The 15,803-nt window shown below is 51.0% G+C and overlaps 1 protein-coding gene across 1 annotated transcript in view; it reads right to left on the bottom strand.

Annotated features, from left to right (window-relative positions):
- Nucleotides 1-10: 10 nt before the first annotated feature.
- The window catches only part of SCLY (selenocysteine lyase), a 37,406-nt gene continuing 21,613 nt past the window's right edge, over nt 11-15,803 (bottom strand). The window contains exons 5-12 of the mRNA XM_004386495.2: nt 13,943-14,070; nt 13,552-13,716; nt 12,482-12,588; nt 8,685-8,721; nt 5,428-5,511; nt 4,788-4,890; nt 2,472-2,547; nt 11-863 (exon numbers count right to left, since the gene is read on the bottom strand). Coding sequence (XP_004386552.2) covers nt 710-863; nt 2,472-2,547; nt 4,788-4,890; nt 5,428-5,511; nt 8,685-8,721; nt 12,482-12,588; nt 13,552-13,716; nt 13,943-14,070 — 854 coding nt within the window. The 3' untranslated portion in view covers nt 11-709. The remainder of the gene's footprint in view (nt 864-2,471; nt 2,548-4,787; nt 4,891-5,427; nt 5,512-8,684; nt 8,722-12,481; nt 12,589-13,551; nt 13,717-13,942; nt 14,071-15,803) is intronic.

The raw sequence follows: 15,803 nt of genomic DNA, 5'->3' as shown, positions 1-15,803 counted from the left end.
GTCCTGGGCCTGTGAGTGACTGTCCTATGTGGGCGTGTGTGTCCTGGGTCTATGAGTGACTGTCCTATGTGGGCGTGTGTGTCCTGGGTCTATGAGTGACTGTCCTATGTGGGTGTGTGTGTCCTGGGCCTATGAGTGACTGTCCTATGTGGGTGTGTGTGTCCTGGGCCTATGAGTGACTGTCCTATGTGGGTGTGTGTGTCCTGGGTCTATGAGTGACTGTCCTATGTGGGTGTGTGTGTCCTGGGTCTATGAGTGACTGTCCTATGTGGGTGTGTGTGTCCTGGGTCTTTGAGTGACTGTCCAAGGGGCACCCCTGTCCTGGGCCTGTAAGGACCACTGGGGTTTGTGTGCCTGGCAGCCCGTCCAGACTCTCCGTCAAGAAGAGGAAGCCCAGAGCACAGGTGCTTCCAAGTCACCGGCCCTCACATACCAGGACAAAGCGAAGACGTGGAGACGTCAGGAAAACTCTCATCCCGGCCGCCCTGGGGGAGACGAGGGCGCTGGCGCACGGGCAGCCCTTGCAGGGAGACGAGGGTGTGTTTCCACTGCCCAGGGGAAGGGAGGTGCCCACGTGCCGCCCTGGGGGAGAGACCTGGGTGCGTTTCCACCGCCCAGGGGAAGCGAGGTGCCTGCAGCCCGGGCTCCTGGCTCCTATGAGGCAGAGCACTGAGGTCAGGTGCTCACAGCGGGACAGGCTCCCCCCGCCCTAGGCGGAGCCCTCCAGCCGGGCCACAGCCTGCTTCAGGTCCTCCACGACAAGGTCCACCTCAGCCTTCGTGGTGCTGCGCCCCACACTGAGCCGGAGCGCGTTCCTGGCCACATCGAAAGGGACGCCAGAGCTCAGCAGCACCGGGGAGGGCCTGCAGGGCAGAGGGGCCCATCAGCTCTGTTGGGGAGGGCACGTCCCCATCACGCTCCTCTGGATGTGAGGACAAGGCCTTTCTCATCCTGCTCCCAGCCAAGGTACTGAGTTGGGCCTCCTGCCCAAGGCCAAGTCCCCCTGCTATGTCCACAGCGCCCACCTCCCCTCACCCTGGGCCCTCACCCCACTGGACTCCTGGACGAACATACCTCTAACCCAGCTTGACCGGTCTGCTCCCCTCCCAGCCTGAGGCCCTCATAGCTCTAGGCCTTTCTACCCCGCAGGGGGACATCAGCTCCACCCAGCAAGCTGGGCCCCTTGGTACTATGCTCTGGGGCAACGGGACTTTGTCCTTGAGGAGTTTAAGAGGTCTTGGGAGACTCGGATTCAAACAGGAAACACAGAATGTGTGCCCCCTACCAGGTGTCGGGGCCTGTGGCCCGGCTGACTCGGTTTGGGATTTTCCACAGCACTGAGGTCCGTGCCTTACATACACTAAACCAAAAAGTAAAAATAAAAAAACCCATCCAGCTGATTCTGAGGACGGCAACCCTGTGCGTTCACAATCCTCTTGGAAGCAGATGGCCAGGCATTTCTTCTGTGGTACTGGTGGCAGGTTCAAACTGCCGACCTTGGCAGCCAAGGGCGAACTGTCTGCACCACCCAGGCACCTTATTTGCATACACTGTTGTTGTGTGCCTTCGAGTGGATTCCGACTCATAGCAACCCTACCTGACAGAGTAGAACTGTCCCAGGGGGTTTTCAAGGCTGTACTCTTTACAGAAGCAGATTGCCAAGCCTTTCTCCCTCCGAGTGGCTGGTGGGTTTGAACCAGAAAGCTGAACTGCTGCTGAGTCGATCCCGACTCATAATGACCCCATTTCCAAGGCTGTAAATCTCTAGGGAAGTGGACTGCCACATCTTTCTCCCGCGCTTTTGAACCGCCAACCTTTTGGTCAGCAGAGGATCGCTTTAACCACTGCACCACCAGGGATCCTTGCACACAGTAGGGCCCCACAAATGCTTACTGACTTAGGAAATCACTACAGAGCAGGACGCTTCTCTGAGGAGGGGCTGTGCCTGCAGCCCACAGGCTGTTTAAGGTTCAAGGTCAGCCCTGCAGCTATCCACAGACTCACAAACCCCACTGTGATCGTGCGTGATTATAGCACCTGCACCCACCCAGTCTATCCACGTAAATGTCCATCCCGGACAGGGCTGGGGAGAGATGTCACTGTGCCCTCCTTCCCCAGGACCACAGCTGATACCCATCCATACACGGCAGCAGGGAGCTTTCCAGAACCTACACCGGATGGTCACCAGTCGGCCCAAACCCTGAACTAGCTCCGTCTTCCTGAGGCTGGGTGAGTGTGGCCTCCTCTCCTCTCCCTCCCTACAGGACCTGGGTACAAGACCGTTCCCTCTCCACAAAGCCCCTCTTCTTCTGGTTAAGCCCAGAGGCCACTTCCTCCAGGAAGGCTGCCCTCTCCTCCCCTCCTGCGGGCCCTTGTAGGTGGGGCCTCCACCTCTCCACTTTCCTGTGACTCCGCCAGGCAGTGATGCAGTGACCCCATCACACTGTGAGCGAGCACACGGGGGCACTTACCGGTCCCCAAGGTCCGAGTGGCAGGCGGCGCCCACGCTGGCCAGCAGCGTCCTGCACTGGGCGAGCACCAGGCGGCCTGCGGAGAAGAGCACAGTCCTGAGACCAGAGCTGTGTCCCCACTGTGCGCGCCCGTCCACCCTCCTGCCCACGCTGCACTGGGGGCTTCTCAGGCTGGCCTGTCCCCTTCACGCCCCCATGGAGTTCCGGGGATGGCCCTGCATGGGGAGAGAAGCTCTGCAAGACCCACACACGTCTCCTCCTCCCCTGGGCTGCAGGAGAGCAGAGCGGTCTGCCCCCTGAGTTGTGGTTGTTGTTACGTGCCGTCGAGTCGTTTCCGACTCACAGCGACCCTGTGTATGAGAGAACAAAACACTGCCCGGTCCTGCGCCATCCTCACAGTTGTTACACTTGAGCTCATCATTGCGGCCACTGTCAGTCCATCTCGTTGAAGGTCTTCCTCTTCTTTGCTGACCCTCTACTTTACCAAGCATGACATCCTTCTCCAGGGACTGGTCCCTCCTGATAACATGTCCAAAGTACGTGAGACAAAATCTCACCATCCTTGCTTCTAAGGAGCATTCTGGCTGTATTGCCTCCTAAGACCGGCCTTGAAATTGTGAGTCTAACCGATTGTCTTGGAGGGCACCTTACTTAGTAACTAGTTGCCCTGGAAATAATATTCAAGTTTACATCTGTGTTTTCGCAAATGTACACACACGTGTGAGTTCTTTTTTTAAGCCAGAAGACACTTCCTGCTTCTTGCATAAGCACACACGTTAAAAGGATCTGCTTTGTGATGAAATGAGAGCCTGGCTCACTGCAGCGAACACAGGTGACCGCTGACCACAAACGCTGCCCCAGAACAAGGGGACAGACGGACAGAGGCCGCCTGTAGGGACACCCTTCCCAGGGAGCATGCTCCCCCCCAAGCTCTCGATGGCACAGCCTCAGGAGGCCCACCCACGTCGTCTCTTCACAGTCCCACTGTTCCTGCCACCTGTCTCTGTGTGACCCAGCAGGACAAGAAAGCAACACCACCCCCATCTTCTAACAAGCCCTCTCGTGGTCTCAGGCCCACTGTCTTCCCCTCCCAAATGAACACATGCTGGGTCAACGCCCCAGACCTTCGCGCTCAGGGACTCGGGGCCAGCCCAGTTTGACCTGTGTTTGGAATATAACTGACTCCCCAGTTTCTGGCAGTGGGAGGAGAGATCGCAGGACCAACAAAATCCACAGACTTGTGTTCAGTCCTCACGCTTAGCCAGTTTTTAAATCATAGCCTCCATTTTCCCTCACGCTCATAAAATAGCTTCTAAACATTGCTAAAACCGAACCTGTTGTCGAGTCTATTCCCACCCAGAGCGACCCTACAGGACAGAGTAGAACTGCCCAGAGGGGTTTTCAAGGGGTGGCTTGTGGATTTGAACTGCCAACCTTTTGGTTAGCAGCCAAGTTCTATTGGGCAAATCTGCTGCAAAAGACCTCTTTAAAGTGTTAAAAAGCAAAGATGTCACCTTGAAGACTAAGGTATGCTTGACCCAAGCCATGGTGTTTTCAATCACCTCAGATGCATGCATGTGAAAGCTCGACAATGAATAAGGAAGATCAAAGAAGAACTGACGCCTTTGAGTGGTGGTGTTAGCGAAGAATATTGAACATGCCCTGGACTGCCCAAAGAACAAACAAATCTGTCTTGGAAGAAGTACAACCAGAATGCTCCTTAGAAGCAAGGACGGCGAGACTACTTCTCACACATTTTGGACATGTTGTCAGGAGGGACCAGTCCCTGGAGAAGGACATCATGCTTGGTAAAGTAGAAGATCAGCCAAAAAAGAGGAAGACGCTCAAGGAGATGGATTGACACAGTGGCTGCAACAATGGGCTCAAACACAGCAACGACTGTGAGGATGGCGCGGGACTGGGCAGCATTTCGTTCTGTTGTGCACGGGGTCGCTGGGAGTCAGAACGGACTCGACGGCACCCGACAACAACAAACACTGCCAGCAAAAATAGCACCAACTAGCTAGTCTAAAATTGAGTTTTACCTTCTTACCTGACCGCCCTTGGGGTGGGTGCTGACTGTTGAGAGAGCTGAGAACTACTCACTTTGGAAGCGTTAGTGAAATGAGCAAAGGCAGAGAAAGAAAAGATGCCGATGGCCAGGGACCGTCCACCCTCATGGCTGGGCCGAGCCCTGGCGACAACACAGCTGTCCTACGGAGCGAGAGCAAGGAGGCGCCGGCTCCGAGCGGGAACTGCGCGGCTCTGGAGAGACACTAACCAACCACAGAGGGACAGGAGGAGGTGGGCAGTCACCTTGAAGCTGGGGTCCCCGGATGGAAACGTTACAGGTATTGGAAAGTCGCTCTGTCCCTGGAAACTGGCTGTTCAGATGGATTCTCTTCTGACCAAATTCAGCCTGCAAAGGTAAACGGAATATTCAGTGACCGCGTCACAATGCCACCACCCCGCCATTTGTTTGAACTTTAGGCTTTTCTGGGAAACAAAACCTCAACATAGAAATACAGTATCTTATTGATAAGCATCTACTTATAATCGTTCAGGGGACTGACTATGAAAAGCAAAGTAAATTAGGGGAAAAATAAACCTTCTGAATAAATACGGACCTTCTACATACAATGGTTAAATACCCTGCTGCTGGGGTATTTTCATCACGGCCTGTGAGACAGATAATCCACTTAGTCTAGAGTCTCTCTTCGGGGCTTGTTGACTCCAGCTTGTGTTCTTCACTGAGCCTTCCCACTCCTCCTTGGCACACAGGGTGTCCCCCGACTAGCTTCCAGACTGGGTTTCGTAGACACAGCTCCCCCTGTCCGGCTCAGTCAAGCCCTCTCCCCATTGGTACCCCACTGTCATCAATGGGCGGCTCCCTGGCACCCCCCGTCCCAGTTGACGACCCCTGTGGGTGGCCATGCTGGCCGGGAGCTCCGCTCACCTGCAGCCTCACCTCCAGGTAGTCCCTGACCTCTCTCATGTGGGCCTCGTAAGCCTCACAGTTCTTGCTCACCAGCTCCGTGGCCTGGGGACACAGAAACCCGTACTGCTCATCACCAAGCCTGGGCACGCACACCCCATCATTGCTAAGCCGAGGGGAGCAAGAGGGTACGTGCACCCCATCACTGCAAGACCAAGGGGAGCAAGAGGGCACACGTACCCCGTCATTGCAAGACCAAGGGGAGCAAGAGGCCTTTAAAGAGCAGAGGTGCATTTCCTCAAACAAGAGATGCCAGCCGCTCATTTTCTTGTGCCCTCCAAGTCAGCAGGATTTACTGAGCACCAACGTGTGCCAAGGGCCACGTTAGGAGCTTGAAGAGCCTTGTCTTCATTCATTCAATAGGATCTGACTGTCAGGCAATTCCAGAACCTTCGATCTCGGTCTCCAGGGAAGATACACTCCAGAGAGAGAGCCAGACAAGGGTGAGGGAGGCACTGAGCAGAGGGTGCCACCTGTGGTGGCTGGGAACTGGGAAGGAGACGGTGGCAGGGTGAAGGGAGCCACGGCCGCCCAGGCCCCGTGCAGAAGGAGGAGCATGCCCTGGAACAGATGGGCCGGGATAGCAGGTGCAGCGTGCGTGAGGGGGAGGCTCGCCGAGACCAGACCCGGTGACCCCAGGGTCCCGTGGGCCTGTAGTATATGTAAGTGCAATGGGGCCAGTGCACCTACGACTGAGCGAGGGGGTGAGGTAGCTGACTTGCATTTTAGCTTCCCCAGGTGCCGTGCGGGGAGCGGAAGCTGGAGACCCAGAGAGGCCGGGTCGGGTGGCCAGGTGAGGAGAGGGCGTGGTCTAGGGCCAGAGGCCGTGGACATGGACGGGAGGCAGAGCAGATGTGGGAGAAGGAAGAGGCAGGAGTCAGGGGCAGCCATGGGGTTTGGAGACGGGACTGGCTTTGGGCTTGGTGACCCGGAGTCACCTGGGAGACGCCTGAGGAAACCTCCAGAGAGCTGTGGGGGGCGTGGGTCTGCAGCTCAGGAGACACCGGGCCTGCCTGCCCAGGATGTGTCTGCAGCCATAGGCAGACGGGTCCCCTAGGAGGACAGAGAGAGGAGGCACGGACCGCCGGGTGTACCCCAGGTAAGGGGCCATCTCCACGGCAGGGGACGGGGGAGTAGGTTAGAGGGGAAGGTGCTTCTGGAGAGCTGCCGTGAGGGCTGATGCGGTAAGGACCCAGACACAGCATGGGTGTGACTACCACGGTGGCTGGGGAGCCACCCGGAAGTTTGCAGGGAGTGGAGGAAGGAGAGACGCTAGACCAGATGTGAGGAGGGCAGTGGAGAGAGTGAGTGTGCCCAGCTCTGCAGAGACCTTCCACTGGGAGGGGCAGAGAGCTGTGGGGGTGGGGGGGGTAGGGGGAGGATCTTGAGATGAGCTGGCATGTCCTTTAGGCTGGAGGGGATGTTCCAGGAGGGAGCTGCAGGAGAGAGGGGAGAGGCTGCAGGAGAGAGGGGAGAGGCTGCAGGAGGGAGGGGAGAGGCTGCAGGAGGGAGGCGTGTGGAGCTCCAGAAACCCAGATTTGGCTTCCTGTAAGGCAGAGACCTGGGAACAGTGGATCCTAACACAGGGTGATGGTGGAGGGGGGTTCTCCCGAAGTCAAGAAGGCATCATGGATCTGGATACTGAACAAGGTCATTGGACCGGGCAGTTGGGACCGAGCCGAAAGCGCACTGTGGGTGACCCCGAAGTGGACAGCTGATGGGTGAGAAAAGAGTTGCAGGGTGTGGGGGGGCAGCGAAGACACAGAAGATACATCCTTGTGTTCTTATAGAGGAGACTCGAAAAAAGAGCTTTTCCCTTTTAGATGCAAAGCATGTAGAGATCTCAAACTGTACAGTTCTCCAGGCTGGTAGGTAAAATTCTAGGTGTTTTTTAATACAGCGAATTCAGCACAGCTGGACTAAACCAAAAGCTAAGAAGTTTTCTGAATACAACGAAACACTTTGAGGGACAGACTAGCAGGGGCGGGGTCTGGGGACCATGGTTTCAGGGGACATCTAGGTCAATTGGCATAACAAAGTTTACTAAGAAAATGTTCTACATCCTACTTTGGGGTGGGCGGCGTCTAGGGTCTTAAAAGCTAGCAAGCAGCCATTTAAGATGCATCTATCAGTCCCAACCCACCTGGAGCAAAGGAGAATGGAGACACCAAAAACACAAGGAAAATATTAGCCCAAGAGACAGAAAGGGCCACATAAACCAGAGACTTCATCAGCCTGAGACCAGAAGAACTGGATGGTGCCCAGCTACCACCAATGACCACCCTGACAGCGAACACAACAGAGAGTCCCTGATGGAGCAGGAGAAAAGTGGGGTGCAGAACTCAAATTCTAGTAAGAAGACCAGACTTAATGGTCTGACTGAGACTGGAGGAACCTCACAAGACATGGCCCCTGGACTCTCCATTAGCCCAGAACTGAAACCATTCCTGAAGCCAACTCTTCAGACAAAGATTAGACTGGACTATGGGACATCAAATGATACTCGTGAAGAGTGTTGTTCTTAGCTCAAGTAGATACATGAGACTAAATGGGCAGCTCCTGTCCAGAGGTGAGATGAGAAGGCAGAGAGGGTCAGGAGCTGGTTGAATGGATGGGAAACCTGGAGTGGAAAGGAGGAGTGTGCAGTCACAGTGTAGGGAGAGCAACCAGGGTCACATAACAATGTGTATATAAATTTCCGTATGAGAAACTAACTTGAACTGTAAACTTTCACTTAAAGCACAATTAAAAAAAAATTCTAGGTGTTTTCTTCTGTCACTCTGTTAATTGGGATCCTGATATGACCTCCTAAGGTCCCTGGTGGTACAAGTGGTTTGTGCTCGATGGCTAACCTAAAGGTTGGCGGTTCAAACCCACCCAGCCGTACTATGGAAAGACAGGCCTGGAGATCTGCTTCTGTAAAGATTCCAGCCTAGAAAACCCTATGAGGCAGTTCTACTCTGTCACACAGGCTTGCCATGAGTGGGAATCGACTTGATGGCACCCAGCAACAACAAGGCCCTGGACAGCCCTTAAAGCCTCTGGAAAAACTGACAGAGAAGGCAATTAATTCATCTGTTCAAGGTCACCAAGAGCAACAAAAGGATGAACTTGAACTCTGACGTCTCCCAGTGCTGTCAGCCGCACGGAGGCTGTGGCCCCCCTGCCCCCAGACAGAAGCAGGCCAGTCCCACGCTGCGCTGGCAGAGGTGGCTTACCTTCCCGAGGCCGGCAATCATTGGGGTGTTCTCGGTCCTGTAAGAGACAAGGGGTGAATCCTGTCCCAGGGCAAAGCAGATACACAGAGTCATGAGGTCACAACTGACAGCTGTCCTGGGAAGGCTTTCAGGTTTACAGGAAAGCTGTTGCGTAAAAATGAGACCATCACACCGACACCTTACTGTGCACCTGTTGCGTGGGGGCCACACGGAAGTGACAGGCCCCCACGGCCTCCACACAAACTTGTAACAGCTTGGCCCCGATGCAAAGGGCGAGGTGGGGACAAACTCTGTGGGGTGTCCAATGTTTGCCACTCGGGGTGGGCCCTTTCCCTGCCATGGGGGCACCCCTCCTCCTACCGCGGCCGCAGTGCACTCCTCTCCTCGGTCCCTCCCGCCACACCCAGGGAGGGCCTGGAATTAGCCATTTATAGTTAGCGGTTGCCTGTGAGTAACTCATTCACGACATGTTGGCATCATGCTGAGCCTCTCAGCGGTAATGTGGAAGGATCCTTTGTTACAGGGATTTCTGGCATCAGCAAATAACAAGTGCATGTGTGTGTGCATGTGCACGTATGCGGGTGTGTATGCAAGTGGTGGCATATGTGTATGTGTGTGCATGTGGTCATGTGTGTGGTGTATGTGTGCATTTGGTGTGTGTGTGTGGTATGAGTGTGCAAAGGGGGTGTATGTGCATGTGGGGTGTGTGTACGTGAGTATGTGTGTATATGCATGTAGTGGGGTATATGTGAGTATGTGTGTGTGTGTGGAGTGTGTGTGCATGTGGTGGGGTGTGTGTGCATGTGGTGGTGTGTATGTGCATGTGGGGGGTGTGTATGTGTATGTGGGGGGTGTGTGCATATGGTGGGGTGTGTGCATATGGTTGGGTGTGTATGTGAGTATATGTGTGCGTGTGGTGGTTGTATGTGTATGTGTGTGACGGTTGTGTGTGTATGTGTGTGCACACACAAAAGAGGGAAAAGAGAGCCCTCTGAAGACCAGTGACTCTCACACTTTGATCCCACAAACTGAAAAACAGAACTCTTTACTTCGTTTCCAGGAAAATAAAACATTAACTGAATAAACAGAATTTTCCGACTATTAAGTTTGGGCTGAAAGAAGTCTTGTGAAACCTTTGGAACCAGATCCTGCTTGGTGACCGGCAGATAACAAGATAAATGGATTTGCAGCATGTGATAGTGACAGAAGACCTGACCATGCTGATCCTGCTCTGACAACAGTTTGACTGGTCAGCTCCATTCCCTGGGGATGGGTGGTCAGGTGCTGGGCGAGGGCCTGGCTGTGGACAGGGAGGCCTGGGCTTTGTCCTCAGCCCAGATTCCTCTCCTCACCGTGGGCTCTCAGCCCAGTCACGTCCCCTTCCTGGACTCAGTGTCCTCATCTACAGGACAGTGCAGTCAGGTCAGGGCTTAGGAGCATTGCTGAAGGTCTGTGACATGCCATGGCCTGAAAAGCTTCCAGGATGGAACAGCCTGGGACCCCTTGTGGGCTGGCCTGATCATGCAACCAGGCCTGTCCCACTACCCACACTTCTAGCACTCAGCCTTCTTCTACCTTCCCATGGAGTAAGTTAAACCCTGCACTCCCCAGCCTGTCTCACAACTCTGAGCTGCAGCTTACAGTTTCTGGAACATCTGCTCATCATTTTTAAATTAAACTTTTTATTTTGAGATGATTGTTGATTTACATGCAGTTGCAAGAAATAAGACAGAGAGATTCCATGCTGTTTACCAGTCTCCCCAAAGATCTTGCCAAATGATAGTACCAGATCATAACCAGGATACTGCATTGAAACAGTCAAGATCCAGAGACAGAAAGGGCCACATAAACCAGAGATTGAAACAGCCTGAGACCAGAAGAACTAGATGGTGCCCGGCTACCACCAATGACCACCCTGACAGGGAACACAACAGAGAGACCCTGACAGAGCAGGAGAAAAGAGGGGTGCAGAACTCAAATTCTAGTAAAAAGACCAGACTTAATGGTCTGACTGAGACTGGAGGGACCTCAGAAGACATGGCCCCCAGATGCTCTGTTAGCCCAAAACTAAAACCATTTCTGAGGCCCTCTTCAGACAAAGATTAGACTGGACTATGGGACATAAAATGATACTTGTGAAGAGTGTGCTTCTTAGCTCAAGTAGAGACATGAGACTAAATGGGCAGCTCCTGTCCAGAGGTGAGATGAGAAGGCAGAGAGGGTCAGAAGCTGACTGAATGGACACGGAAATCTGGGGTGGAATGGAGGAGTGTGCTGTCACAGTATAGGGAGAGCAACTAGGGTCACATAACAATTTATGTATAAATTTTTATATGAGAGACTAACTTGAATTGTAAACTTTCACTTAAAGCACAACAATAAAAAATAAAAAAATAAGTTTTTCTGCTATTGGCAAGGTGTCATTTTCTCTGGCTGCTTTCAATGTTTTTTCATCTTTTATCTTCAGAAGTTTAATTATGGTAAGCCTTGGCATGGATTTCTTTGGGTTTATCTTGTTTGGGGTTTGCTCAGACTCTTCAATCTGTAAATTTATGTTTCTTGCCAGATTTGGGGAATTATGTTATGTTTTCAGCACTGCCCTCTTTCTCCTCTCCTTCTGAGACTTCAGAAGGAAATCTTTTATTATAGTCTCACTGTCCCTGAGTCTCTGTTCATTTTTTCCCCCAGTCTATTTCCTCACTGTTTTTCAGATTGGGTAATTTGTATTGTTCTTTCAGTTCACTGATTCTTTCCTCTGTCCCTTCTATTCTGCTATTGAGCCCATCCATTGAACTTTTTATTTTGGTTATTGTAGTTTTTAGTTCTAAAATTTCCATTTGGTTCTTCTTTACATTTCTTTCTCTGCTGTGATTGGAATTTGTTTCAAGTATGCTTATAATTGCTCACTGAAGCATTTTTATTATGCCTGCTTTAAAATCTTTGTCAGATCATTCTAACATCACTGTCACCTCAACTATTGATTGCTTCTTTTCATTCAATTTGAGATCTTTCTGGTTCTTAGTAAGGAGTGATTTTGTACTGAAACCTGGACATTTTAGTATTATGTTATGAGGCTCTGGATCTTATTTAAACCTTCTGTTCTAGTTGGCTTTTTCTGATACTGATCTAGCTGGAGCAGGGGGTGTGCTATCTCATTACTGCCAAGAGCTATCAGAAGGGAAGAAAGAGTGCTTCTATGGGACCCTGCTGTCCATAGTGTTAAGAGAACCGTAACACATCTCAACCACAAAGGCTCCAGCAGCATCTCTTCGGTGGGTTGCACCAAAATAACAAGAGTAGCGATAGTATCTAACACTTCCTGATGGCTTCCTTTATACCAGAACTATGATACAAGCTTCACTGACAACTCAGTGAAGTAGATGCTGTCATGAGCCCCATTTAAACTGATGAGGAAACTGAGGCCAAGGAGGGTGAATGATTTACCTAGCTCATGTAGCTGACCCATGGGAGCACCAGGTTTGACCTGGCCAGCTGTGTCTGGCCACCAAGCTCATGCACTCACCACACCTGCTGCCAAGGGAAAGTTGATGTTTTGAAGCAAGGAAAAGAAACAGAAGTTTTCTTCACCTATCATCCCCAGAGTCTGCTCATCATGTGAGCCCTAGTGTAGAAAGTCAGTAGAACCCACTCTGATTGAGTAACTATGTGGACTGTGCTACTACACGTTTCCAAGAGATGAGAGGCACCACAGTATTTCTTTTAAAAAAAAAAATCTCTGCTCTACAGACAAGTGGCAGGGCCACTGGGTCGGAGACTTCGTTAGCTTCCAACCTTACCCTGGCCTGAAATCCCGTTCTTGCCCACCTCCAAACAGCATAGGGTGTAGAGGGGTCAGTTCACCAAGGCCTCGTACGTAAAGTGCTCCAATCCTGGGGCCATAGAACTGAAATGAGAAGTCAGACATTTATTCAGCAAGAACTTTCCAAGGACCTACTCTGTATATGTGCTAAGCACTTGGCTGCATGCAGAAGTAATGCTCTGTGATGGACAGGCCCTGGCCTCCTTGGGGCCCTCAGCTATGCTATCCATCACACCTTCGGACGTGTAGGAAAGGCGGGGCTGGTGCTAGGCTCTCATTCCCAGCTTTATGGCAGGTAGAGCTCCTCCACGTGCCATGTGATAGATTTTGTAAGAGGAGAAGGTCGGAACTAGAGATGCCAAGGGCTTTTCTTACACATGATTCCATATTTTCAAATCAACATTATGTAAAAAAATTAAGTGCTAAAGTGCCAGGCCAACATAGACATTCCTTTGGAAACCAGCTGAGGATTGTGCTTCAAAACAGAATACTAGAAGTATTTCAGGTCCTAGTCAGCTGCCAGAAAGACAAACAAAAGCTTCATAAGGGTCCTCAATTGTAGCTATTTTCCTCCCTACTCCACCTTAAAGATAAGAGTCTCTAAACCTAAACCTTTCTATTCAGGAGCCATATTTTAAGTCAAGTTAGAAAAAGCAACACTTTCTTGAGCCCCACATCTTTTGTCTTTGGTTGGGGGAGGAGTCTGTGTGTGGGCAGATGAGGTCTCTGCCCATTACTTGGCTGGACCCCACCTGCCCTATGTTCTTACCTTCGCCTCAACACCCTCTTGAGGATTTGCCTGCCTGCCCCACCCTAGCCCCATACGGGTGGGGATGCTTCTATATGTCCCCACCATGGCACTCATCAAATGGCATCATAGCTGTGTTGGTCTCCCCTTCTAGAACCTCCTTGAGGGCAGGGACTGCAGGAGGCATCAAGGCTAACCAGATGAGCACGTGAGTAGTGAGGATGGTGTGGTTCCACTCTACAGCAAGGCTTAAGTAAGAGGTCTTCCCAACCAGGAGAGAGGGGCCACTCAGACGCTACCTTGTGCCCCGCAATCGTAAGGAAGTCCACTCCCAGGTCTTCCACGTCCACGCGCCTCTTCCCCAGTGCCTGCGCAGCGTCCGTGTGCACTAGGATGCGGGGCAGCCCCAAGGCCACCCGCCTTGAGTTCAAGGCTTTGATGCGCTGGCTGATTTCGGGGACATGCTGCACCAGGGAAAACAAACTGTTGAGTGTGTGGTTTTGGTTTGATGAAGGCTGACAGAAAAAAGTAAGGAGTGGTTAAGGAAGACAGGCAAAAAAATTTTACAAAATTGAAGAACAGAGAAAAAGAAGCAGCCCAATCTGAGAAACATTAGGTATCAGCAAAGTCTAAGCTCCCTTCCTTCCCACTAGACTTTCTTAAAAGAAGAAAAAGAAAAAGCTGATTCACCATGATAACACCAGTCTCGTTGTTGGCCAGCATGATGGTCACAAGGCACGTGGTGGGCTGGACAGCCGCGAGGACATCATCCACTTCTGCCTGTCCGCTGACCTTAGACACTGGGACAAAGGTGACGGCTAAAGTATAAAACGCAAGTACTGAAGTCAATGATACAAATCAGCCTTTCTTGAAAGTTCCTTTAGGTACAGCTTTAAACAAAACCTGTTTTCCACAATAATTTATTGTAAAAATTTAGAAAACTATAAAGACAGAAATATGAACCACCATTATCACAGCACCCAGAAATAATCACTGTCAGGCATTTCAACTTGAAAGCTTCTTTAGTACACTTGTAGTTGGTGACTTCATCTCATGGAACATACATGCCATTCTGCTTCTAATGGGGCCCATAAGGAAATAATACACTAAGTATGAAGGCCCACTCTCAATTGACAAGTGCATCTTAATGCTCCAAGTTCTTAACCTTCATTTACTCAATATTGAACCAATGTTTGTTAAGCACCTACTGTATGCCAGGCACTATTCCAGGCACTTATGAGCTCAGTATTGCAGATGGAAAATAAGAGGAGATAATTAGACTGAAGTTTCCAGTTCAAAATGGCAGAGTACATATGTATCCACTTCCCCCCTAAGTCCCACTGAAATGAGAGAAGAGAGATTTTCCTAAATAAGAATGGCATTACAATATTAAGAAAGAATATCACCTGTGGACCAGGAATTTTGAGGAATCTCCAGAATATAGAAAGATGATGGCATTGCATTAATAGGCTCCTCCCCAACTACCAACCAGACTCCCCCCACCTGCCCGACAGGCCCCCCCCACCTGCCCACCAGGCTCCCCCACCTGCCCACTAGGCTCCTCCCACCCACCCACTAGGCTCCTCCCCACCTGCTGACCAAGTTCCTCCCACCTGCCCACCAGGCTGCTCCCACTGCCCAAGAGAAATTATCCAAGAGACATGAAAACATATGTCCACATAGAAACTCGTACACAAGTGTTCATAGCAGCATTATTCATAATAGCCCCCAAATGGAAACAACTTACAAGTCCATCAACTGATGAATGGGTAAATAAAATGTGGCACACACATACAATGGAATATTACTCATCAATAAGAAGGAATGAAGTACTGATGCATGCTACAGCATGGATGAACCTTGAAAACTTTATGCTAAATGAAAGAAGACAGTCACAAAGGACCATTGTGTATGTTGCCATTTATAGAAAACGTCCAGAACAGGTAAATCTACAGAGATGGGAAGTAGGTTGCCTAAGGTTGGGAGGAGGGAGAGGGTTGGAGGAAATGGAGAGTTAATGGTAATGGGAACAAGGTTTCTTTTTGGGGTGACGAAAGCGTTCTAACATTGACTGTGGTGAGGGAGGCAACTCTGAAAATCCTAAAAACACTAAATTGTGTACTTTAAATCGGTGAATTATACAGTATGGCATGTAAATTATAAATCTGGCTGATATAAAAACAAAAACAACTGGGAGGTGTGGGGTGGGGAGAGATGTGAGGTCATCTTGAGAGAGTCCAAGTCCTCATTTGTCATGGTGGGAGTCAACAAACAGACAGCTGAGTTGAGAAGTCAAGAAGTGGAGAGTGTGTTTCTGACTTATTTTGCATTAAATCGGAAGTATTCACTTGTCCCCTAAAAATGTATGTCAACTTGCCCAGGCCATGCTTCCCAGTATTGTGTGACTGTCCACCATTTTGTCATCTGATGTGATTTTCCTATGTGCTGTAAATCCTACCTCTATGATGTTAATGAGGCGAGATTAGAGGCTGTTATGTTAATGAGGCAGGACTCAATCTACAAGATTGGGTTATGTGTTAAGCCAATCTCT

This window comes from Trichechus manatus, unplaced genomic scaffold (assembly GCF_000243295.1).
Source record: "Trichechus manatus latirostris isolate Lorelei unplaced genomic scaffold, TriManLat1.0 scaffold00165, whole genome shotgun sequence".
NCBI lineage: Eukaryota > Metazoa > Chordata > Mammalia > Sirenia > Trichechidae > Trichechus > Trichechus manatus.
Note: the sequence above shows the minus strand (reverse complement) of the source record. Positions and strands in the feature narration are given on the sequence as shown.